At 38.1% G+C, this 24,975-nt stretch overlaps 2 protein-coding genes across 12 annotated transcripts in view; one reads left to right on the plus strand and one right to left on the minus strand.

Moving 5' to 3' along the window:
* The window catches only part of LOC117661787 (rap1 GTPase-activating protein 1-like), a 72,577-nt gene that overhangs the window by 38,476 nt on the left and 9,126 nt on the right, over positions 1-24,975 (plus strand). For 8 of the 9 annotated variants that reach the window (XM_060690333.2, XM_087886467.1, XM_060690330.2 and 5 more), the window contains exons 8-18: positions 269-347; positions 2,579-2,632; positions 2,714-2,797; positions 6,609-6,709; positions 9,935-10,064; positions 11,282-11,437; positions 13,381-13,452; positions 15,217-15,303; positions 17,250-17,384; positions 20,379-20,531; positions 23,354-23,457. In XM_060690333.2, coding sequence (XP_060546316.2) covers positions 269-347; positions 2,579-2,632; positions 2,714-2,797; positions 6,609-6,709; positions 9,935-10,064; positions 11,282-11,437; positions 13,381-13,452; positions 15,217-15,303; positions 17,250-17,384; positions 20,379-20,531; positions 23,354-23,457 — 1,155 coding nt within the window. The remainder of the gene's footprint in view (positions 1-268; positions 348-2,578; positions 2,633-2,713; positions 2,798-6,608; positions 6,710-9,934; positions 10,065-11,281; positions 11,438-13,380; positions 13,453-15,216; positions 15,304-17,249; positions 17,385-20,378; positions 20,532-23,353; positions 23,458-24,975) is intronic. The other variant, XM_060690332.2, reaches the window with a different exon arrangement.
* Positions 1-24,975, minus strand: part of GSTK1 (glutathione S-transferase kappa 1) — a 55,639-nt gene that overhangs the window by 1,810 nt on the left and 28,854 nt on the right. The window contains exon 9 of one of the 3 annotated variants that reach the window (XM_087886474.1): positions 1,974-2,973. The exons of 1 other annotated variant lie outside the window; for it this stretch is intronic. The gene's annotated coding sequence lies outside the window, so the exon portion shown is untranslated. Of the gene's footprint in view, positions 1-1,973; positions 2,974-12,253; positions 12,934-24,975 lie in introns of those variants that run through there. One more of the 3 variants, XM_087886476.1, reaches the window with a different exon arrangement.

Raw genomic sequence — 24,975 nt, forward strand, 5'->3', positions numbered from 1 at the left:
CGGCAATTGCTGGTCCTTGTCCCGGTTTGTTTTTAAAACTTTTCTCAGTGACTTGTTTGGTTAGGTTCATTACTGCCGATATAAGAAATGTCCACAAGACTCATCTGAATCCCCTTAGTGTGACAATTAATTTACATGTAGCAGAATTTGCCACTGTATGTCTTTCTCTCCAGCAAATTAGATTGTGGTGGGAGAAAAATGGCTGTAACCCATCAGGGATGATTGCTTGGTTGCTCTTTAATTTATTCTGTTTTTTCTTGTTGCTCAGAGCTCGAGCCTCTACCAAGCATGATCTCATTCCCATATCCTGCCTGACAGAGTTTCCTAATGCTGTCCAAATGGCCAAGGTAAGTGTTCCAAGCTTTACTCTTTTTCTGTCAAAGCCTAGCTTGGGCTTTTGCTGTTTAAGTCTCTGCTTAATGTTGTTTTCCCTATGATGGTGTCAAATGTTCCATGAAAACTGTGACTCCTGCTACATTATTGCAGCAATTGTTATGACAATTCTCAAAGGTTGGGTCGAGAACCTTTACCTGTTCAGAGATTACATGTGTATGTACAGGCATACATGAGGAGACATATGCTGCTCTTACACCTCTATCCTTCATATATGTACAATCTATCCACAGTGGAGAAACATCAATGTAGAGTAACATTGGAGAAGGAGAAGATGCTATAAATCTCTACAGGAATGAAGGATCTACTGAATTAGTTCAGATATAAGTCCCTGATGGATCAGGAAATTTCCTAATGGATGTACTTGAGGAATTTCCTGCCTCACCTGTCAGCAATATTGTTAAAACCCTGGCCAATTTGTGGAACACAGTTGGCAATATGATTCCTACGGCCCTCTTCTTTTAGCAGCACCTTGGATTTATCAGGAAAGCTGAGTGCATTTAAGGAAATTGGTGGAGGACTTGAGTATGGGACTAGCTTTATGACTGTGGAAGGTGATTAATTCTTCCATGAATATATGCCTTTCCCTTTAGTTGAAGATCTCAGTTATATAAACTTTATTTTTTAAAAAAGCCCTTCCTGGACCTGGAAAATCTTTGAAATTATAGAAATGTAGAAATTATAGAAATAGAAAGTATCTACTCCTGGATCAGATGACTGAAAAGATAGGGTCAGCAAAGTTCCAGATGCTTCTTGACATAATTGTTTGGATCCATTTCCTATGATGCTAAGACTGATCTAGTTGCCTTGGATAAAGCCCTATGGCAGAACCTAGGAGGAAATGAATGTGATCCTTCTAGTTTTCCTGAAAGTCTCAAGAACTGCAATTGCCAACCACAATGGGTCCTTGTGGATTGTGTGCTGGAATTGGTCTATTTTGCAGTAATTCAAATCCTTTGGAGGCACCCCAAAGGTGATTTGTGTGAACTATTGCTCAACATCTAGATCACTGATTTATTTCAATTTCAGAGGGTTCACGCTCTTCCTCGTGTTGTTTAACATCTACATGAAACTGCTGTGGGAGGTCATTGGCAAATTTGGAATGTCATAATGTCAGCTCTACACTCATTATCTATTTCAAAGGAAGCAGTTAGTACTTAGACTGTTGGTTAAATTGAGATTGGATGGAGAAAAACAAGCTGAAATAATGTTGAGGTGCTACTGGTAAGAAGAATGTGTGATTTGAGGTTTAAAGTGGAGTCTGTTTGGAGTGGCACTGTTGTCCTCCAGAAAGAGCAAATTTCCAGTCTAGGAAAGCTCCTAGATTTGAGTTGTCATTCAGTTTTCACAACTATAAGCAATGGATTAATTGCCAGTCATTCCTACAATCCTAATCACATTCTAGATACATCCTGTCCCAACTACTGCTTTATGTGGGGCTGCACTTAGAAGATTTCTACAAATTGCAACTGATGTAAATTGCAGTGGACAAGCTACTGATTAATGAAGGAACATCAATCATAAGATGCCCGGATTGAGAGATTTTCATTGATTGCCAATTGCATATTGGAGCCATTTAAATTTTTGTTTTTCACCTTGGCATTCTTAAACAGCTTACGATATAAATATCCAATTTTCTCATTATAAAGCTTCCAATAATTTAGATCTGAGTTTCTTTGCTTTCTGGCTCCTTTTCTGTTGAATGGACTCCTTTGCCCATTGAATCCTTTACTTTCATTCAACGCAGCAGTCTTCTCCAATCTGGCAACTCTTCATTTTGGCATCTTTGTAAAATGAATGGAAGAGAATTATTCACATTAATTATTAAGAGGTTACTCTCGGGGGACGAAGAATAATGATTTCTTTTCAGTTAACTTGCATGTAAAACTCCTAAGTATATATGCTTCATCCAGTCTTAATAGTGTGACAGTTTAACTAATTACAAGTTTAAAACCCACATTTAATTTCAAAAACCCACATTTAATTGCATTGAAAATTTATAAATGCGAGTTTAATAATTGAACAAGAGAAGGAATAAATTAAAAGACAGATCCCTTGCAAATGCAAATCTGTTGAAAATACAAAGCCTCCTCTGACTCGTATTAATCATAATGGCATTTGTCCTTTGGCTAGGAAGTCAGGTTCCTACATCAGGAATGCTAAGTCCTCCTACTTTGCCTTGCAGCTGCTCTGTGAAGATGTGAATGTTGACCGTTTCTTTCCTGTGCTGTATCCTAAGGTAACCCCTGTATGTTTCTGAATGTTCTAGATATTTTTTCTCCAACCAGCTGCTAATTCAAGCTTTTTCTCCATCTGCTAGGCTTCCCAACTCATTGTTGCATTTGATGAACATGTCATCAGCAATAACTTCAAGTTTGGTGTCATCTACCAAAAATTTGGGCAGGTAAAAATACTTTTCACTCTCCCACCTGTTGCTCGTGTATATGTGGGGAAACTGGAGACAAATTTCCATTCCTTCCATTGCATCCTCCCTCTCTTCTGCTGCTTGTATATAGTCACTTCTTTCTTGTTAATCTTATGCCCGCTATTCTCAGTCACTTCTGCCTTATCTTCAGTAATCTAAAACAGGAGCATTGAGAAATAACAGGCAAGGTTGATGAAAAAAGATTGCTTCAAAGGTTGGAGCCATTTCAGGACACATGTTACTCTTTTTGAAGAAAAGGTCAATTGCCTTTTGTTCCTTAATCTAACTGGAAAATTATACTGTAGTATACCTATTATTAGAGATGTGGACTTTGGAGGATTTTCTTCTTCTGCAAATTAATATGATTCTACCTTAATATCCTGCACGTGTATTTGGGCTACATTATTTGATGTGAAAAAAATCAAAATCTAGTCCATTTGATGACGCATCAACTGTACATTCAAAGAAATTAAAAGCTTTGATGTGTGGAGAAAAAAATGCTTTTAGTGTAGTGTTGAAAACAATGTTGGGCAATAGATAATCAAATTCCATATAGTTTTGAAACTGCTAAATTTGTTCCAAGTGGAAAATATTCTGCAGAACATTTTGAACTGAGAAAGCTTTCTGATTCTACAGCTTTGCAGCTTACAGCACAATAATTCTGCCAGCATCTTTAGCCTTGTGCTTTTGTTTTAAAGGGCCAAATAGAAAATGAGTACTCAAACAGCAATAAAAAAATTAAACAAAATTAACATTTTTCTAAAATGGTAAAATATACCGTATTTTCCGGTGTATAAGACGACTGGGCGTATAAGACAACCCCCAACTTTTCCTGTTAAAATATAGGGTTTGGGCTATACTCGCCATATAAGACTACCCCTCTTCCAATGCACACCAAATAAAAATTAAAAAACATCAACTGGCTCACCTACAATGTAAAAGCAGCTGTGCTAGACCCAAAATGGCCCCTGCAACAAGCAGGAACCTCACACAGCCACAAAAAGCCCCCCAAAAAAACTTTCACACTCTAAACACACACAACACAACACAACTGGCTCACCCACAATGTAAAAGCAGCTGTGCTAGACCCAAAATGGCCCCTGCAACAAGCAGGAACCTCACACAGCCACAAAAAGCCCAAAAAACCAACTTTCACACTTTACACACACAAAATTCCACATACAGCTTTGTGAGATTTTGTGTGTTTGTGTAGTTAGAGTGAAACACTACAGAAACACACTAAATCTCAGAAAGCTGCACAAATATTATTTTATTTTATTTTATTTTTATTTTTATATGAAAGCTAAATTTAAAACTTCCTAAACTTTAAATGGCTAGGTCTAAAAAAGAACAAATAAAAAAACCCCAATTGACTATTTTTTTTAAAGCTCCCAAAGGGGAAAAAAACTTACCCAATAGAACAGGGGTCTCCAACCTTGGCAACTTTAAGACTTATAGATTTCAACTCCCAGAATTCCTCAGCCAGCTTTGTTTTGCTGGCTGAGGAATTCTGGGAGTTGAAGTCCACAACTCCCTGCCTGCTTGATTGCAGGCAGGGAGTTGCTTCCTGATGGAATAGATTCAGGCAAGCGAAGCAAGGCAAGCGTTGCGACTAGCAGCTGAGGTAAGCAAGCTGGAGGGGGAAAACTTTTTTACATGGCTCTGGCCATCCCAGATGTGTTGCAGGGAACTCAGCTGGGATGGGATCGACTGTCAGAGCTGGGACCGTCAGAGCCATGGTTCTGGCGATCCCAGCTGAGTTGCAGGGAACTCAGCTGGGATCTTCAGAGCTTGGATCGTCAGAGTAAAAGGGAAAAAACTTTTTTCTTTTTACATGGTTTCTGGCGATCCCAGCTGAGTTGCAGGGAACTCAGCTGGGATCGTCAGAGCTGGGATCGACCGTCAGAGCTGGGACCATCAGAGCCATGGTTCTGGCGATCCCTGCTGAGTTGCAGGGAACTCAGGGATTGTCAGAGCTGGGATCGCCAGAGTTGGGATCGCCAGAGCCATTTAAGGCTCGTGAGAGCCTTTCGGGCTGGTCTGCCTGGTTACAGGAGAACGACACCCGGCGTATAATACGACCCCCAACTTTTGAGAAGATTTTCATGCGTTAAAAAGTCGTCTTATACGCCGGAAAATACGGTAGATTAGTCGAGACTGTTTCATGCAGGAAGACACTGGATATGCCTCCTCCCTTTGCTGTAAACCTAATATTTATTTTCCCCATTGCATCTAGTTTGGCTGCATCTTTCTTAAAACCTGCACAGGGATAACAGGGTTGGGTACAGTCAGCAACTAGTAAATGTATGCTTGCCAAACAAAGAGATGAGGCACACTGAAAAGTTCTGATTTTTTCCCCACTATAAAGAAAGAGTTTTTCAGGCTAGAGTAAAGTAGACACTGAGTTTTCTGCTCCATGTTCAAGCCATACACATTCAATCTGGAAATCTTTGTTACTGTTTGAAGAGTTGATCAGATGAAAGGGGGGGGGTCCTCCAAGAAGACTTATAACCCCACCCTTGTTAACTGTGAACAGACCAAACCGCTGTTGCTCTTCAATGTTCTGTCATGGTTCTTATGAGACATCCTGAAGGGCCCTGAGCCAAGTACTACTAGAATCGGCATCAAAATCACTTTTCTTGTGTATTTAAATATTGTGCTGTGCTATACATTAACATAAAGTTTCATTTCAGTGTAGTATCATTGGAATTGCAAAATCAGAGAGTGCTTTTTCATGGGCTTCATGAGGGTTACGGGCCAGCCAAGAAAAAAGGTAGCTTGGTACTTGGTAGTGTACCATCTGGGTTCAGTTCCAAGTGGAAAGAAAGATACTGGAAACATGGAGACTGCTTGGAAAGATGGTTTAATGGTGGACAGGACCACATGGGGTTTTTAGGTCCTGGGCAAAAAAGAGCACATGGAGTGCAGAGAGGGATATATTTATACTCTTGGGCCCTGCCTTAGAGTTTCCTATTCCTGTACAAGAAATGTATCCTATTGGCTGTCAGACTCCCAGGGGGTGGGGATCTTAGGTAACATTGTAGGCTGTCTGTGTCCCAGGCCTGGTTGAATCTTGTTAGGTGATGATGTAATGAAGGGGCTTTGGGCAATTCCTATTATGGCTTAATGGTTTTGTCCTGGTTTGGATCTTGAGTGAGAGCTAATCCTATCATGTCCTGAGGGCCATGTCTTTTGTGCTGTAGATAAGCTGGCTCAGCCTTTTGTCTTGTAAATAACCAAAGTATCTGCTGGGGGCAGGGAGCTGGGGCTGAGTTTCTGTCTTAAGATTTCTATTTCTCTTTTAGAGGAAATATTCTGCTTTTTAATATTTCCTAGAATATTTCATTTTTCTAGGAGAGGGGTGGGTTCTAACTTTCTACAGTACTAGGCCTTGTCTTTAGACCCAGCCTAAACCAGCACAGGATGTTCCATCATTCTGTAGGTCAGGGAAAAATGAGGAAGTATTGAACAGGAAGAGTAATTTTATTTTTCTACTTACATTTTTTATATTCTTTTTTTTCTTGAAGAGCAAATACCGGAATGCATATTTCACCCCAAATACATTTTACTCTGGTAACAATTCTTTAAAGAGGTTGACAAGGCTGGGAAAGTGGCTTGTCCAAAATCACCCAGTGAGGTGAATAATGTACTGTGATTGAACTTGAGCACCTCAGCTATATACCATTTCAGACTTGTATCCTTTGTACAAAAGTATCCTTAGGATAATTTAAGAAAGAATGAGAAATGACTTTCTCCTCCCATTTTCTTTTCTTCTCTTTTTTACTCCCAGACCACAGAGGAAGAAGTCTTCAGTAATACAGAAGAGAGTTTAGGCTTCTTAGAGTTTTTAGATCTCCTAGGCGATAGGATCCAGCTGCAGGATTTTCGTGGGTAAGTGCTTTCCATGTTAAGCCTACTACCAAATTAGTTTTCCTATATTGCCCTTGATAACCTTATTTTTAAAATATAATTTAAAGTATAATTTTATTGAAGTTTTTAATAAACACAGTAAAAACTAATACAAACTAAACTAGAAGGAAAAAGTTCAGGAAGTACAGAAAAAAAGAACAAAAGGAAAAGAAACTTTGTCACACCAAGCATAAAATAATGTAACATTTCACCTTCTTTTAAAGTTACAAATAATTCCCATAGCCTAACTATTTATTTGCTGTTCATATAATGTCATCTTTTCAGATGGTTCAGCAAAAGTCCATTAGGAGTTACCAGAAATATTAAACAAATAATTTATCCCTGATCAAACAGTCCAATTTTATATTATTTCTTTTTGCTCTTTACAATTTTGGCCTTTAAATCAGGGGTGTCAACTTGCATCATCATGTCATCATGTGATGTATTGTGACTTTTTTCCTCTTCGCTAAACTGGGGATGGACGTGGCCAGAGCGTGACACATCCAGCCCACGGGCCATGAGTTTGACACCCCTGCTTTAAATCATTCCAGTGGGTTTGATTTTTCATCAGTCTTTGGCATTCAAGACATTCCAACCTACTTTATAAATCCCTTGTCCAGGATTCTTGTTGCAGCTGTTCCATGTCCAGATCTTTTTCTTGATTTGTCCTTCATATTCCCATTTTGGTAATCTCAATTTGGTTGTCTTCCATGCCTTCAAATTTTATAATGTCAATACCTGGTAAAAGTTTTTAATTTTTTCTCATCTTTTAAAAATTTATCCATTGAAATTTGTATTTATTCTGAGATTTTAGTTAACATTTTGGTCCATTTATCCAAAAACTCTAGGATAAGAAAAAGATTATAGCCAACTTAGCCATTTTGACTGGTGTTTTTTTAATGTGTGTGTGTTTATTTTGTTCCCTCTAGTGTCCATTTGCAACCTTTATCAAGCCTCAGTTTCTAATATGGGTTTAGTTCCGTTTCAGTCATTTCCAACAAGTATATTATTTAACTATCTACTTGTTTTTCAGATTTTATAGCAAAAATAGCCAATATTCCTAGTCGCATAATCCATTTATTTCTAAAATATTAAATCTTAATATTTTTTTTTGCCTTTTGCTTATTGTATTTTATTTTAAATTCTTAAATCTTAAAGGGCCTTGGTAGTACAGTGGTCTAAAGCACCCTGTTATTAAGACCAGCTGCCTGCAATTACTGCAGGTTCGAATCTCGCCAGGCTCAAGGTTGACTCAGCCTTCCATCCTTTCTAAGGTAGGTAAATTGAGGACCCAGTTGTGGGGGCAATAAGCTGACTTTGTATAAATATACAAAAAGGATGAAGGCTATTGCTTAGCGCATTCTAAGCCGCCCTGAGTCTCCGGAGAAGGGCGGCATATAAATTAAATTTTTTTTAAAAATCTCTATTTAAGTTTTGTTAAATTTATTTTATTTATTTATTTTATTGAATTTGTATACAATAAACAGCCATAGAATAAAACATATAGATACAAAATTTAAAATAAACTAAAACGAATTAAATAATTTGGCTGAACAAATTTAAAACCCCAATAATTTAAAACCAAATTTAAAATTTCCATTTAAAAAGGGGAAAGACTTAGGTCTTTCTTCTTGAAAGAAGAAAGTAAAAGTCACAGGTTCCAAATTCATTTTGAAGGTCCCTAATATCCATAAAGTCATTAATAAACTGAACATTTCCAAATATGATTGGAAAGTGAAGTTCAACTAGTTTAGTGTTCTTGTAAAAGGCTCTACCATTGCTGAGAGCAAAGATGTTGTCTTCCTCGGCTCCTGGCACTCGAACCTGCAGGAAACCATTGTTTTATGGTCTGTTTATGAGGCGCTACCTTTCAGAGCACTTGTGGGCAATCTCCTGTTCTCTCCTTCTCTGGAGAGCTTTGAAGGACCATCCACCAGTCTTTCATTCTACACAGCAATCACCATTTCCACCCATTCATGGAGATGTCCTCAATCAGGCATGACTCACAGTGGAAGCCAACAGGGAAAATTTCTCACCGGCCCTGAAAGGTACAAAATGACTCCGAATACTTGTTAGCACTTGAAAATAGATCTGCTCTCATCCTTGTGGAGCCTGGTATGGTTTGCCTATTATGATTAGACCATGCTATGACTCTTTTGTTCTCAGGCTAGCACAATGGATGAGCCATCTCAAGAAACAGCATATATTTTTATTTACTTATTTTAAAAAAATTCTATAACCCTCCATCGTCTAAAAAAATCTAGGTGGCTTACAAGTGATAAAACAGTATAAACCCAACAACACTAGAAAGTCATGGCACCACAATTATTCTGTTCTAGTGTATCCATATCCTGATCTTGCCCTATCCCAGTGCCTGGTGGAAGAGCCAGGTTTTAATCCCTCTCCAGAATGATAGACAGATAGGGGTCTGATGGATCTCAATGGGGAGGATGTTCTATATCTATAGGACAGGAACTGCAGCAGAAAAGGCATGGTTTGGAGGAACCACAAGGTGACAATGTGTAAGGGAAAGGACCTGCAGTGTACCACATTATCCGCTTAGATGGGATGGAAAAACATATATTTACTCAGAAATAAATTCCTCTGTAGGTTCCTTATGAGTCTGTTTGCATCTGTATGTGCCGTCAAATCAGTGTTGGCTTCTGCCTGAACTAATACCTGCAGTTTTCTTGGCAAAAATTTTCAGAAGTGGTTTGTCCTTTCCTGCTGTGAGGCTAAGAGAGAGTGACTGGCCCAAAGTTACCCAGCTGGCTTGTACCCAAGGCAGGAGACTAGAACTAGAATTCACAGTTCCTTGGTTTCTAGCTTGGTGCCTTAATCACTACACCACACTGACTCACAAGTGCATTAGTTTATCTTTACTATCTTAAAATAGTCCCTCTGGTTCAAGCTCAGCTCAAATGATGAAAGGGTGCTGTAATATGCTAATAGGAGGTTAACTGATTCCTTTAAAATACTGAAAATAGAAGGGAAATGAAGCAAATAACAATCTTCACTTATGTGACCATAGGTTTCTTTAGTGACCTTTTTTTTCCTGAGATATGTATCTGACTAAGTTTTGACCAATAGTAGTAGATGCAGTTAATTAAGTCATGAATTAGGTCCCCATCTTTGATAATAAAAAAAAACCCTAATTTTTGTCCTTCTTCTCTTGGTTCTTTGCCTTCCCTCTGTTGTTCTGTTCAGATTCCGAGGTGGACTGGATGTTACAAGAGGCCAGACAGGAACAGAATCTATCTACACAAATTTTCGGGGCAAAGAGATCATGTTTCATGTCTCTACAATGTTGCCTTTCACAGAGGGAGATGCCCAGCAGGTATATTGAGTAGAATTGGGAAGGGGACAGAGTTTGTCTTCAGATATTGTCAATTTGAGGCTAATAAAAATTCACAGAGAAGGACAGGATGGGCTGCAAAAGCTCCTTGGGAACGTTCAAATTATCTAAACTGTTTATTTTTCCCAGAATGAGCAGGCAGCATGAACTCCCTTCTCAGTGTTTGCAGGATGGATACCCTAAAACCCCATTAGTTGAGTGCACTTCCTCATATGACTGGGGAAATTGAAACAATGCAGTGTGTTCTATTATATTGTACTTACAGGGATCTCTGTGTTATACTTTGACCCTTTTATACTAATATTCTGCCAGAATAGATATGTTAAATTGCTTCCTTTTTAGACCCAAACATTCCAGCATGCTAGCCAAATACACTATAGTAGCAGTGAAAATTGGGCATTGCAAGAATGACCATGGCTTCTATTATGTTTGATATGTTTTTGTAATTTTGCTAATTGTTGATCGTAAATTTTAAAAAAATTGTACTTAAATCTAACTTTCAACTGTGCATGAGTTGGAATTTGACAATGACAAGCCAAGATTCAGGATCTAGTCTTATATTCAAACTATTACATGGGTTATTTTGAAGTCATTCATAAATTTCCCAGTTTAATTGGGTTATGATCATTTCCAGTCCTGCGTCTTTGCTTATATGCAAAAAGAGAAAATAAAATGTACATAGGTGCAAAATATTTACATATTCTGTCTTACAGAATTTGATATCCAAACCCTGGCCCAGGGCTGAACAAACTTTTAGAAAAGGCCACAGTCTCTGCAGTATACTGGTGGAACTATGACGGTTGTAATTTCTTAGATTTGGTGGGTAGGACATTGGCGAGTATTCTTTCTTTCTAAACATCACTAAGCCTATTTTAGGATTTACACTAGTTTTACATTTAGGTTTAGGTTTCCTGTTCCAAAATAATAGAAGGGCACCATTGTTTTTGAGCAACAGAAATTTGAAGGGATGTCAGGATTTGCAGGAGGAAAGGTTCTAGTTGTAGATTAACAAACCTTTTATTTTACTTATTAATTTATTAAATTTTTATGTTGTCCATCTTCCACAAGGTGACTGTGGGCAAACTAGAGCTTGCTACAAACATCCCTCAATTTGGAATAGGATGGAATTGGTTTGAGGATTGCCTAAACTATATAGGATAGGTTACCACTTTGTGCAATCTTCTTTGTTCCCCTTTCAGCTCCAACGCAAGCGCCACATCGGGAATGATATTGTGGCCATTGTCTTCCAAGATGAAAATACTCCTTTTGTGCCCGATATGATTGCATCAAATTTTCTACATGCTTACATGGTGGTACAACTCCATCACAATGCCAGTGGAGAGACGCTGTACAAGGTAAAGGCACAGAGTCCACAATTTACCATTACTGGGGAAGCCACAGAATGTTCTGTGGCATTACAGTGCCTGCTACATTCTTAGTTCATGTTTTATCATTCTCTAACTTTTCTATTGTCACTACTGCTGGACTATTCTTCTTTTATTCCTCAGCAACAACCATTAGTCTATGCTCATATGTAGCTATTTTATTTTGGGGAAACAGGGGTCAAGGGGAAACACTTTGTTCTCCCTTTTCTTTCTTCAGAATCTCCAATCCATTCTTGTTCTCATTTTTCAACAAAAATAAAATATATGTATTTGTTCAAGAGTAAAATAAAAATATGCATTAGCCATAAGATGGTAAGAGTAATTGTTCTTGATGATAGTTCTCGGAAGAAATACTGCAATTGCATTAAAAAGGGCCTATTACTTTAATGTCAGTACTGTACAAATATCCATGTAAAGTAGTACCGGTAGTATACAACTTCAGTGATTGTGTGGGTCTATGTAGAAAGGGAGGTCTTCAGTCTCAATGTGATCACCATCTTGCCTGTTTTGACCCCCTGGTGGATGCTGTGCCCTTACTTACTTGATATGTAGATCAGAAATTTAAAAAGAATAAGGGAACTAAACTAAAGGATACTAATAATTCATTTAGCATTTCAGAATGACACTGCTTGAATTAACTAGAACTTTTAAAATTCAAGCATCAATAGAACATGAACTGTATCAGGATCTAAACCTAATACTAAACAATCAGTAAATTTATATAAATCTTTATAATATAATAGATGTTATATTAAACAGATTTTTTAAGAGTAGAGTAGAGTAGAGTAGAGTAGAGTAGAGTAGTTTATTGGCCAAGTGTGATCAGACACACAAGGAATTTATCTCCGGTGCATAAACTCTCAGTAAACATATAATAGCAAGTAATAGGTCATAATCATAGTTAGAAAAATTAATCACAAGCTACAAACAACAACTGATAAATCATAAGAAACCAATAGGAGATGATAGTAGGAAAGATGAGAAGAGATAAGATGAGAAAATGAGACATTGCTGTGGGAATTAAGTGTTCATCGGAATGATGGCACATGGGAGAAAACTACCTTTGTATCTGGTTGTTTTGGCACGCAATATTCTATAGCAGTGTCCTGAGGGCTGCTCAACTTCAACTGAGAAGTTGAAATAGATTATGTCCAGGATGTGAGGTGTCTGTAGATATTTTCTCAGCCCTCTTTCTGGTTCGTGCATTATACAGGTCCTCAGTGGAAGGCAGGCTGTTTGTGACTGTTTTTCTCCAGCACTATCCATTGAAGTCTGTACCTGTCCTGTTTGGTTGCTGTGCCAAACCAGACAATTATTGAGGTACAAATGACAGACTCAATAATTTCTCTGTAGAACTGTATCAGCAGATCCTTGGGCAATCTGAGATTTTTAAGTTGACGCAGGAAGAACATTCTTTGTTGTGCCTTTTTAATGATGGTTCTAATGTTAGGTGTCCATTTCAAGCCCTTGGAGATAGTAAAAACTATTAGAAACTTGAAGGTCTCTATGTTGATACTATGTTGCCTAATATTGTAAGAGGTGGTAGAATAGGAAAGTATATGAAATCTAGACAAAATTCCCTCTCCATGGAATTTGGAAATGTACGATTATTATATTGGGGTATATAATTGGATAAAATATAAAAAGCAATCAAAGCAGCATAATAAATTAAAGTTAAAACTAACTGCAAAGAAGTAGAATAAAAAAATCAATAAACAATAGCTTGATCAAATGCTTTTAAAAACCAGTTTTACAATGCTTCCTTCTTCTCCTGAGTCAATCTGGCATAAAGGGAAACCTACAACTGGAGTGTTGCCAATCCTGGTTGGCAGAAATGTAATTTATTAATTCTTGTTTTAAGGCTGCAGTGACTTTTCTGCTCCCTCTTACTCTGTTAATTGTGATGGTTTCAGGTTTCTGTGACTGCCCGCGATGATGTTCCCTTTTTTGGCCCCGCTCTTCCAAATCCAGCAGTATTCAAAAAGGTTGGTATGTCTGGTCCCTGGAGCAGGTTTTTCCAACACTACAGGCTGGATATTTCTGCAGATTATCCAGGATTAAGAAAATCATATATGATACCAAATATTCTTAGGGATCTAACCCTTCATATCTGCGGTGTGCAGTTTGATTGTCTGAGTAATAATCCTTCTTCCCCTTTTAACACAACAGCCAATTTGGAGACAATTATTGCAGTTCATTTCACATTGTCAAACAATGAACCAGTTAACAACTAGAGCAACAGCATCATGCAGATAATCTTACAAACAAATCTTGCTTTTCTATTTTTTAGACCCACCTGGGCAAATTGGAAGCCATTTTTTTCAGGGGAATGTTTCAGTGTATATCCAACAGTGAAGTACAGAGCAAATTCCAGCTGCAAGGCTTTAGAGTTTTTTTTTTATTTTATTTTATTTTATTTTGATTTATATGCCGCCCTTCTCCGGAGACTCAGGGCGGCTTACAGTGCGTTAAGCAATAGCCTTCATACTTTTGTATATTTATACAAAGTCAGCTTATTGCCCCCACAAACTGGGTCCTCATTTAACCTACCTTAGAAAGGATGGAAGGCTGAGTCAACCTTGAGCCTTGGAGAGATTCGAACCAGCAGTAAATTGCAGGCAGCTGTGTTAATACAGGGTGCTTTAAACCACTGTAGTACCAAGGCTCTTTGTTTGCTGCAGTAAGGACTCAGCAAACAGGACCAGGGAGATTTTTATAGATTTGTCTCTGCTGTTCCTAGGTCATAAGTGTGATAGTCAGGTGCAACTGTTTGAAAGATATCTTATAGTGAACAGAGAGAGCATTGACTGAATTCATGTTCTATTAATGCTCATTCATGTCACAGTTCTCAATATATATCCTGAGGCAACAGAATCAATTGAGATTCTTCAGTGAAACCTCGGTTAGGTAAATCTCTTGGGTCTTACAGATAGTACTAGATTTATGGCTGGTCACTTAACTACTGTTCAAAGTTACGATGGATCTCCCAGGTGTATTTACAACCCAGTTCTAAAGTTCCAACAACCACTCCCCCAAGTCCTGTGACTGCATTTTTTGGCAACTGGCTTGTATTCATGACTATGACGTGACTATGACGTGACTATGGGACATAGTCCCACAGTCACATGTCCCAAATCACATAGTTAAGATGTTTTACCGAAAAGTGGCATTTACTTCTGTTTTTTTGCAAAAAAAAAAAAAAAAAAAGCCCATAGTGAACTTATTGTTTAACAACAAACACAGAAAAGGTCATAAAATCCGGGTCAGACACTTGGGCATCCCATTTTACAAACATCCCATTTTACAAACGTTTTACAAACTGTTGTAAGTTAAGAACTACCTGTATACACATTCCTGCTGTCTGTGTTCTCCTCTGTGCAAAATGATTCCACATCGAAAGAAAAGCTCACACTCTTTTTATATAGAAGAGGATTGTTTTTCTCTATGAGAATCATGTACATTGTTATGGGAGAGAGTGATTTTATAGCTGCACAGTCCAAACAAGGTTGTATTAAAGTATATTTCAATGCATTCATGAAGTATATGTTACAAATGGAATCATATTCTTAAGACATCCTTCTGGGTTCTTGTAGTTCCATAGAGCCCATGTTAATTTGGCTGGCTAAAAAGCATTCCCAAACCCTTCATTCTTTAACCAGAACGGTTGTAGCTCTCATTGGTTAAAGTGAGAGGAGACCCTACAGAATGTCCAACATGATGGAGTAGCCTTCCTTTTTTGCTCCCTACAGGGCACGGACTTCCGTGAATTTCTTCTAGCAAAGCTTATAAATGCTGAGTATAGCTGTTACCACGCTGAGAAATTTGCCAAGTTGGAAGTAAGTTTGGTTGCTTAATACATTTCTATTAATAGCTTCTCAAGCAAATACCTGTATGAAACAAAATATATTAAATGAAAATGCACAATTAACCATGTATATAAATTGCTGAAATATCAGCTTTGGAAAATTTCTCCCAATGTTAAAATTACATTTAAGATTCCTGAGAGTTGGGAATGGATGAAAAGAATTTGATGCCCTTTTAAAATGAACATTTCCTCAAGAAAAGGACATAATCAAATGGCATGTAGTTTTTTCCACTTAACATCTTACAGTAACAATCATCAATAAACAAGCATTTGGATGAAGCTGGATTAGAGATTGGCTGTACTTGGAAGTGGAGTAGTTACAGGTTTTCCTGAAATCCTTGTACAATTCAGTCCATGCAAATGTGCTTGAATACTATCAGCAGCTGATTTGTATGAACTCTGTCCAGTAAGATAATATTTAATTTGCTAATATTTGCTAATTTAGCTGTACGGATATAGAGCTTTCAGAAATAAATAGAGGTGTTATTGATTACAGTCATTTCCATTACTTTTTTTTCCCTAAGTGCCACAGTTTAAACTACTGAATTCATAAAATCAAGAAATCACAAAAATTCAGCAAATCCAAAATGAAAAATAGATGTTCTTATTTTAATTTTAAGACATTCATCTATAATCTGGTGCCTTCTGATTTGCCCACTTTTGACCCTATTAGCTATGGGCCTAAAATCCAGCTGGTTAACAATATGGTAAATTTCTTTAAGGAATGTTCAGAATAGCTAAAAAAAAAAAAGGAAGTGAATGGCTGTATTTGTATGATGTTTTTGGCAGATGCATTCTGACTCTTACTTGGAATCTTGGGTGAAACCATCCAGAAAAAAAGCTTTTCAATAACATTATTTTATTTTTGTTGAATCTGTGGTATACAGAAGTGACATATGTAAAAGGAGAATAAAAACAAAACAAAATAAAATAAAGGAAAGTCTGAATTTACTGGCAACAAGAATAAATTATTTTATACCTCAAAGCTAGTAATTATCATCTTCATTATCAACTTGTCAAGATACAGATCTTCATTTTCTGGTAGATTTCAACTAGGAAACATTCTGTACCATTACCATGGAGACATTCCTTTCTCAGAAGTTCTCTTGCTTAATCTCTGAGAAGGGATCTAGATTATAAGGCTTTTGATATTAAATATTAGTTTTCATGCAGGCTTTTATGAAATAGTTCCTAAGGCAGGGCGGGCAGTTTCTTTGAACTGGAACTGGAATTTTGAAAGCATACCTGGATATTCTCTCAAAATGACTGCCCAGGTTTCTTTTTTAATGTAACTTATGTCTACCTGCCAACTTTCTATTTACTCTTTTTTTTTAATTATTTATTTATATGCCGCCCTTCTCCGGAGACTCAGGGTGGCTTACAAGGCATTAAGCAATAGCCTTCATACTTTTGTATATTTTATACAAAGTCAGCTTATTGCCCCCACAAACCGGGTCCTCATTTTACCTACCTTAGAAAGGATGGAAGGCTGAGTCAACCTTGAGCCTGGTGAAAATTGAACTCACAGTAATTGCAGACAGCCGGAAGCTAAATACTACCTTTAACAGTAGCATTAGTCTGCTGTGCCACTCACTTCCTTTTTAGAAATAGGGTCAGACAGACAGAAAATCGTCATCCCATTGCTTATTTGCTCCTAACTTTCTAGCGTTGGCCCTTTTTAAATGAAAAGCAGAATTAATATATATTTAAGTAAATAAATAGAAGACTTTTGAACTGAATGCAACTTCATAACACTGGAGGATGTAAGCTCAGAACTATGACTCAACATTATGTAACCCATCCAGACATGAAATGGCCTTCTGTTTTGCCTCTTCCCCTTTTGCTATTCCCCTCCCATAGTTTGACTTGAAATCTCTGACAACAATGCTTTTCTTTGTTTCTCTCTTCCTGGAGCAGGAGCGCACCCGCAGTGCACTTTTGGAGAGCCTATATGAAGAACTGCAGATTCGTAGCCGCAGTATGATGGGCCTGGCCTTGGGGGATGAGGACAAAATAGAGAATGGGGGTGGTGGCTTCTTTGAGAATTTCAAGGTGAGAGATGGTGTAAATGCTGAACTTCTCAATGTCCTTCCATATTTACTAACTTGATGCTGCTCTGGCTAAGTACCAATAGCTCTCTACCTAGCCCCACCAGAGAGTACTCCCTAATAAAAGAAGTCTTTATCAGCACCTTGAATTGCAGTCAGAAGTACTGGCAACCAACATAAGTGACAGTGAACAGCCTCACACTCCAAGAATGGACCCAGGTGGTGCACAATATGAAATTGTGCAAAGGCACACCTGGCCACTTAAAATACTTCAATAGATAGGCCTGTAACTGTATGTTCATATTATGTTGGGGGGGGGGGGTCAAAGCTGAGAAGGAAGCCACAGAATTTCCCACCTCAGAACTCAGTCTGTTAGGTACTAGGCTAGCTATCAGTTTATTCATTTTTCTTGGAAAATAAGGCCATGGAAAATCCCCACTTCATGCTTTGAGGACAAATTGTAATTATTTGTAATATAACTCCCACCTGGCATCTTGGCTTCTACGTATATGTATCTGTACATTAGCTGGAAGGGAAAATATATTTGATCACTATATGGAAGGGCTTGTATTTGATCATTTATACTTGAAATACAATGCTTGTAAAAAGTTGACACATTTTACATTCCAGGGGAAATTTGTTAAATTTTATTTAATTTGGAACTGCCCATCTCCCTCACAGATGGACTCTGGGTGATGTACAATAAATTATTAAAACATAGAAACAATGTATAAATTCTCAAACATGTTTTCTTTTTGTCCAGTTTATGTAGTCTAGCATCCCCTACTCTCATTACAATACAGTGGAGGAGAATGGGAATGAGAAATTGGAGAAATAATATTGGAAATCTGGAGGCCTAATCATGATGATGCTAATTCTAAAAATGCTGAAATGTGTGTTATGATATCACAGCATAAGAACTGCCCTTTCATACTAGCATCACACTGTTGTATAAAAATACATGAGGGGGGAGAGCTGGTATCATGGTCCATGTTTCCTCACCTCTGCTTGCCATTCCCCCTCCCCCTTACCTGTGTTTGAAAGGTGGTTTAATTGTATTTCACAGGGTACTCTGTTCCACAGCTATGTAGCAATAGCCAGGATCAATTATATGTTGTATATTTGAGTGAAGTAAATTGGGGCTCTACAAAAGGGAATCCAACTTTGTAGTAGCACAAAAATGCGTACTCCTTGGTATTTCATGTGTAAATCAGATCAAAGATTTGAAGGATCTCAGTCTAAAAATCACAAAAAATAATATACTGAATATTTTTTGGCTCGGTATATGCCATCACAGAGAAAATTGTTTTGCATTTTAGACTGAGAACATATCTATACAAGTAGTCTTTGATTGAAAACCACAATTGAGTCCCAAATTTCTGTTGCTAAGTGAGACAGTTAACTGAATTTTGCCCCATTTTACAACTTTTCTTGCCAGTTGTTAAATGAATCACTGCAGTTGCTAAGTTAGTAACACAGATGTTAAGTGAATCTCAGTTCACCATTGACTTCGCTTGTCAGAAGATCGCAAAAGGTGATCAAATGACCCCAGGACACTGCAATTGTCATAAATTTGAGTCAGTTGCCAGGTAACTGAATTTTGATATGATCTTAGAATAGTTCATAGATTGGGCATTCCCCAGGATGTGTTAGTTTGTATTGGGAAGACTTCAACTTCTAGTTGACTTCCTGGAAACATTTTAAGGAAAGGTTGAACTACAATCATATAACATGGGATTTCTCATTCTTTAACTTGGTTTGTGCTTGAGCAGTACACAGATATAAAACATACCACCTGGACATGGGTTAGAGGATTGAATGCGGGAGGGCGGGATAGGCTCAAAGTCGAAATAGGTCATGGTCTTGATAGAGGAGAATAGTTATAGCTCAGGGGTGAAATGAGGGGGTCCTTGGTGCTCTTTGAGCTTGGTTGTTTTTTTGCAGATGTTTCATTACCCAAACTAGGTAATAACATCAGTACTATCACTGTCAATATTACAAAAATTGAAGGACAGAGGAAAGACGTTTTAACATAACCTGAAAGCAATGCTGCCTGATATGATATAACTTTTGTGGAACAGCAGTTGAATAGCTGAAAGAAATACATTTCCTACAGAAGTAAAAAGTGAAAGAGATGTGGTTACATGTAAAACTGCTCCCAACATAATGAAAGTTAGTACCGCTTTTATTCTTTTATGCCATTAAGAGAAAATCATGAGGATCTTGGTTTATAATTCAATATACCATCATTTTACTTTATTAAATTAATTTTATAATTATTTTTTCAGTAATTGTAGTGGAAGTACTACCTTAGAAAAGATAATTTAATTTTTATTGATGACATTTTCAGATAAGAACCTTCAGGATAAATATTATCTTCAGGATAATTAAATTTGACATGAAAGTTGCTAAAATGCCAGGGTGAGTGGGGGAGGAACCTCCATTCAGAGCATGAGAAGGAGTAATTGATGCTTACATTCAGGAATTCAGGATATGTGACTTGTCTGTTTTTCTTTCTGGGTAATAGTTTATTATTCAGTGCTGCTTGTTCCATGGTCTGAGCTGACCAGTCTGGATAGAACTATCCATAAAAAGCTAGAAAATGAATTCATATTTCTTTTGAGGCAACATCTTAGTTTCAATACTATAATGTAGATTTGATGTCCCAGCTTGTGTCTTCAAGGTTCATATAATAGAGGAAAGAGTTACCCTAGAGAATCATGATTGTAGCTGGTCAGTATCACTTGGAGGAAAGCAAGAAAGTTCTTAATGAAGACTGTAGCCTTGGATAGCTTGAGCAGATTCTTCCATCCAGTTGGATATTCGGGGGGGGGGGGGTTACTTTCTTTGCTTGAGATCCAATAGTGAGAGGAAGTCCAGGGTTAGTTTTCTTTGCCTCCCAGTTTTTATCCACTAGCATCTCTGCTACTCTCTGTGCTTTCCTTGTGTGTGTATGTCAATGTCTCTGTGTCTGTTTCCCTGTTGCCCTTCTCTCCAGCGGGTGATCCGAGGCCGTAGCCAGAGCCTGGACACTATGGGGATAGCCATGAAGAAGCAGCAGCAGCCCCCAGCAACTCTACCCAGCCGCCCAGCTACTGCAGGCCTTGCCCTCAACCAAAGTGTCGCCGAGGGTCCCAAGGCTATTGCTGCGGTAAGGTTTTGTGGGGTAGGGACCGGGGAAGCTAATAAGCATGCCTTCAGCCCCCTTCTTCCCCTTTTTTATCTAGACCTGCTGCTTGTCAACGCTCTTTGCTGGTAGCTGTAATTCCATAAAAATACCTCAGATGTCTATATGGACTTGTTTTCACGTCTCTGTGTTCATTTGTCAGTCATAGTCCTCTGTGTTTGGAAGCTGACTCCATTAACATGAAAAGTGGTATAGTGTGAGAACGTGACAATAGGGAGGTAATCTAACGTAAAAGTCAACAAAGATTGTACTGTCACAAGTACACCAGATATTTTAAAGACCAGAAAAACAAGGTTTTATCCTAACAGCAAAAGATTGTTTCCCACCAATCTCAGATGCCAGTGGCATTAGAGGAGAGCTTTGGAGAAAGATGATCAAAAAATATATTTGTTGGGAGAAATTCAACCAAGGCCCAAGATGGGCAATGCTGTGCAAGAAAAGCACTGGAGCTTTGAAATTGTATTTGTAAATGGCTTTGTACATGATGGTAGGTTGTCATATACATTTTCTGGAAGATTGATAGTTGTCAGGATATGGATCATCCTGGCCATTTTATCTCTGGAAAAAAATTAAAAGTGTCCCTTGAGGCTTCACTAACAAAACTTAATTAGTCAGCAACAATATGTTTAAATGAAGGAGTTTATCAGTGGCATCTTGAAAATCCCAGATGACCAAGCTAAGTGATTTCGTGTAGATAATTGTGTGAACCCAGGTGGAACTCTTGGGGATTATTTCGTGTTAATGTCCTTACTCTAAGCTGTGACTTCATGGCACTTCCATGTAAAACCAATTCTATCAAAACATTATGTTTTCAATTCTCCATCCAATTCACCTAAAGATCTTTCCCTGGTGCTGAATTGAAATGTTTTCCTCCCGTTAACAAAAATCCATGCCAGCATGAAATTTACTATCCCTGATACCCATCCCAATTTTCCTTGCATGGTCCCTCTTTCCTCTCATTGCCAGCCAATTTCACTGTGTTCCTGACTGGCCATGTTGCAAGGGCATACCAGAAATTAAGGAAATTGCAGGGCATGTTTATGCCAGATTAGGTGCAGGTTAGGAAGGACCGAAGTAGACTGAATGCCATGATACTGAAATTCTTTTAAAAAATGAAAAAGAGTATTTCCCCTGTTCTCTATTTTGGCAGTTTTCTCAATCTTTAATTTCACATGCTCTTATTAAGGATAATTTGATAGGGGATATAGCAAATAAAGCCTGTTTCATGATTATCTGACAGCCTCAAATGAAGGAAATAGGAGTAGTTTTCACCAGGCATTAAGCCTGCTGATTTGCACTGAACTAATGCATGCAAGTGAACATTTCTGGTTTAACAGGCATGGAAAGCATGCCTATAGACAGTCTGGGCAATTAGGATGGAGTTGTCACTATTGTTAGAAAATATGTGGATTAGTTAGTTTGACTTGGCCGCATATATACTTGGGAGGTTTTGGCTGGGATCTACTCATTCAAATCATACGTTCTTCCATTCAGCCATGGCTCAGTCCACTGTTAATGAAGGACAAGCCTTTCTTCCAACACTGAACTTGCAGGTCTGGGAGCAGGGTATGCATGTGAAGTTGCTGCTTACAATGAATCCTGGGTGTTGGAGTCTATCCTCTTACGGGACTACAGTTTTAATTGTTAGCCTAAAGATGGCATTGAGATACATAGTTACAAATCAACTGTCATGGAGGAAATAAATCAATGTACCATAAACCTTTATCTCTATTAAGATCTACTTTTAACAAATGAGCCTCTGAAGCAGTTAACAATAAATATTTTTATTTACATAAAAATAAATATCCTGTAATCGCACTAAGCGATGATAGTTCTGGCTATTCTTTCTCAGAAGAAAGATTCTTGTAAACCATCAGAACTGCCCTTCTAACTGACTTCCAAACTGCCCACAGTTTTCTAACAGAAGAGCTGAACAGAACTCTCCAAACTGCCAACTGCCTTCTGAACTGCTTTCTGGACTGCCAATGGTTTTCTGTCAAGAATCTCCTTTTATACTGTCAACTGTGACAGTTAGGGGAGGGAACATAAAAGCCCTGGAGATTCAAACCCATCAGCTGCTTTCTGATTGGCTCACCCACTTGTCCATTCCAAAAACCATTAATAGGCACAGCAATTGAGAAATAACTTTTCTCTCACATCAACCATGTCAAGATGCTAATTACGTCTTTTCTCTGACCACAGCTGTAGATTTCTAGGTCCCAAACTGCTTGTTGGAAGGAAAGCCAGGAAAGGGAAGCTCCATTTGGAGAAATTATGTACAGAAAATAAATGCTAGAATGACACGTAGATACTGACGTTCTGTTCAAGATGCCTGTTGCTTATTATCAGTGCTTTAATGAACATTTTTTTTGAAGGAGGAGGGAAGTTCTGGTAGACATTCAGGAAGGGAATGACATTAGACCATCATTTTTAATGGTAGACGTTAGTGCTTTGTTTGGCTCAAACTGTGGCTCTATCTATTTTTCCTTTCTCCTTCAATCTATATTGTCTCTACTGTCTCCGTGCCAGTATTATATCTAAAGTATTTCTCACTGTCGTCTCTGCAATTACTAGTTTATTGTTTCCTTTTCTTACTCTACATTTTCTCTGTTGAATTAGCTTAGCTAGCTTTCTAAGTTTGGCAGATTGATCTGTTAGCATTAAATGTATAGACAGGATCTGGAAATCCAGTTCTCCATCTTTTGTTCCTGTTCCAACTCGTGCTTTTCTATTTCTTTCCTCCTCCTTCCTTTTTTTCCCCCTTTCTATCATTTCCTCTCCACTAGTCCTTTGCCCTGCCTGGGAGAAGCCCATCACGCAACCGAGGCAGCCGCTTCAATGGGAGACGTAGTAGTGCCATTGGCATTGAGAACATCCAAGAGGAGAAGAGGTATGGACCACGGGAAGAATGGCAGGACTAGAACTAGAACAGGGGGAGGAAATAGTGATTGGTGCAAGTGTTAATCCAATCTTGTACCCTTCAGGTCTAGTGGGACTGCATCTGCCAGAATTCCTAGCTATCACGGCCTTTAACCAATATGTAAGAGAGGTGCAGTCTGCATATGTCGGGAGGGCACTAATTTTGAAAGATGGGGTTAGTATGGCTATATGTATGTTGTTGGCATGAGAGGTCTTTAGTGCACTCAAAAGGCAATTTTCTTTGTCACTGAGTAGCAATTTCAGCAGTAACTTTTAATCTACTGTTGTGACTCATGGGCTCTGATTTTATTCCAAGAACCAAGAGCACTTTTGTCCAAAGCTACTTGCTAATCAAACTCAACTGGAGTGTTCCTGTTTGTTTATCATACAGCCTGTTGACCCCATTTTCTCCATCTGTGTGTCAGCCGTTTTGTTTCTGATGTGTCATCCTGGAGTCTATTCTGTGATTTCTGTAATAAACACCTTTATTACTTTCATGGGACAATTTCATAGCAGTTCTGAAATTAATTTCTTGAACAATTGAAAACTCAAGTTCTGAACTGGGCATAGGACATACTTTTTTTGTTGCAGAATCTAACTTAAATAGATTAAGAGAACACTAGGTTGAGCCTATGTGAAGAGAATCCCTATAGAGAGATGAGAAAGATTCAAGGGAAAAGAAGCAGAGTGGAAGGAATAATTATCAGGGTTGACATGAGGATTAAAAATGAGAGAAAAAGAGGCACTGTTCTTGCTTGAATTTGGGCCTAAACAAATTTCTGATCAAATTACAAGCATGCTCCGAAATTATAACAAGATGATTTGGGACATGCTATGGCACCACAAATTAAGCAAAAAGTATCTAAAAGAAACTGATTACATTAATGCATTTGTTGACTTAGATCAAGCTAGACAACTTTTTCCGGCTAGGAGCTGCACATATCTTTAAGTCAAAGTGGTTCCTGAGAGCTAAGGAGAGCGTAATAGTTTTGTGGTGATACAACAAAAACAATTTGTTTAGAGCAGGGGTGAAATCTACTTACCTTCCTTGCTGATTCGGAAGCGCACACACCCCACATGCGCAAAAACATTACTTCCTGGTTAAAACCAGGAAGTAATGACAACCAGGTGGCAATCACTACCGGATCGCCAAACCACAGGGAAAAATCACTACCGGATCAGGCAATCCAGTCCAATCCGGGAGCATTTCACCATTTAGATCACTGTCATTTCTACATTTGAGTGGAGAAGATTAATCTGCCATTATTTGTCTTTTTGTCTAAGTGCAAACCTATGCCACTGAAATGATTTGTTTAAATTTGGCAGCTGGATCTTGAAGGGCAGCACACAAGATGAGGCTTTGTGACTCCATTAAATTTCTGGGGTGCCTGCTGATGGTCTAGATAGACAGATATCAAGCACATTGCTAGTAATTTTTGAAGAGCTGAACAATGATATATTCTTTGTATATTATTTCTGTTGTATAGTA

The sequence above is a fragment of the Pantherophis guttatus genome, chromosome 2 (assembly GCF_059756535.1).
Source record: "Pantherophis guttatus breed Tessera chromosome 2, ASM5975653v1, whole genome shotgun sequence".
Taxonomy (NCBI): Eukaryota; Metazoa; Chordata; class Lepidosauria; order Squamata; family Colubridae; genus Pantherophis; species Pantherophis guttatus.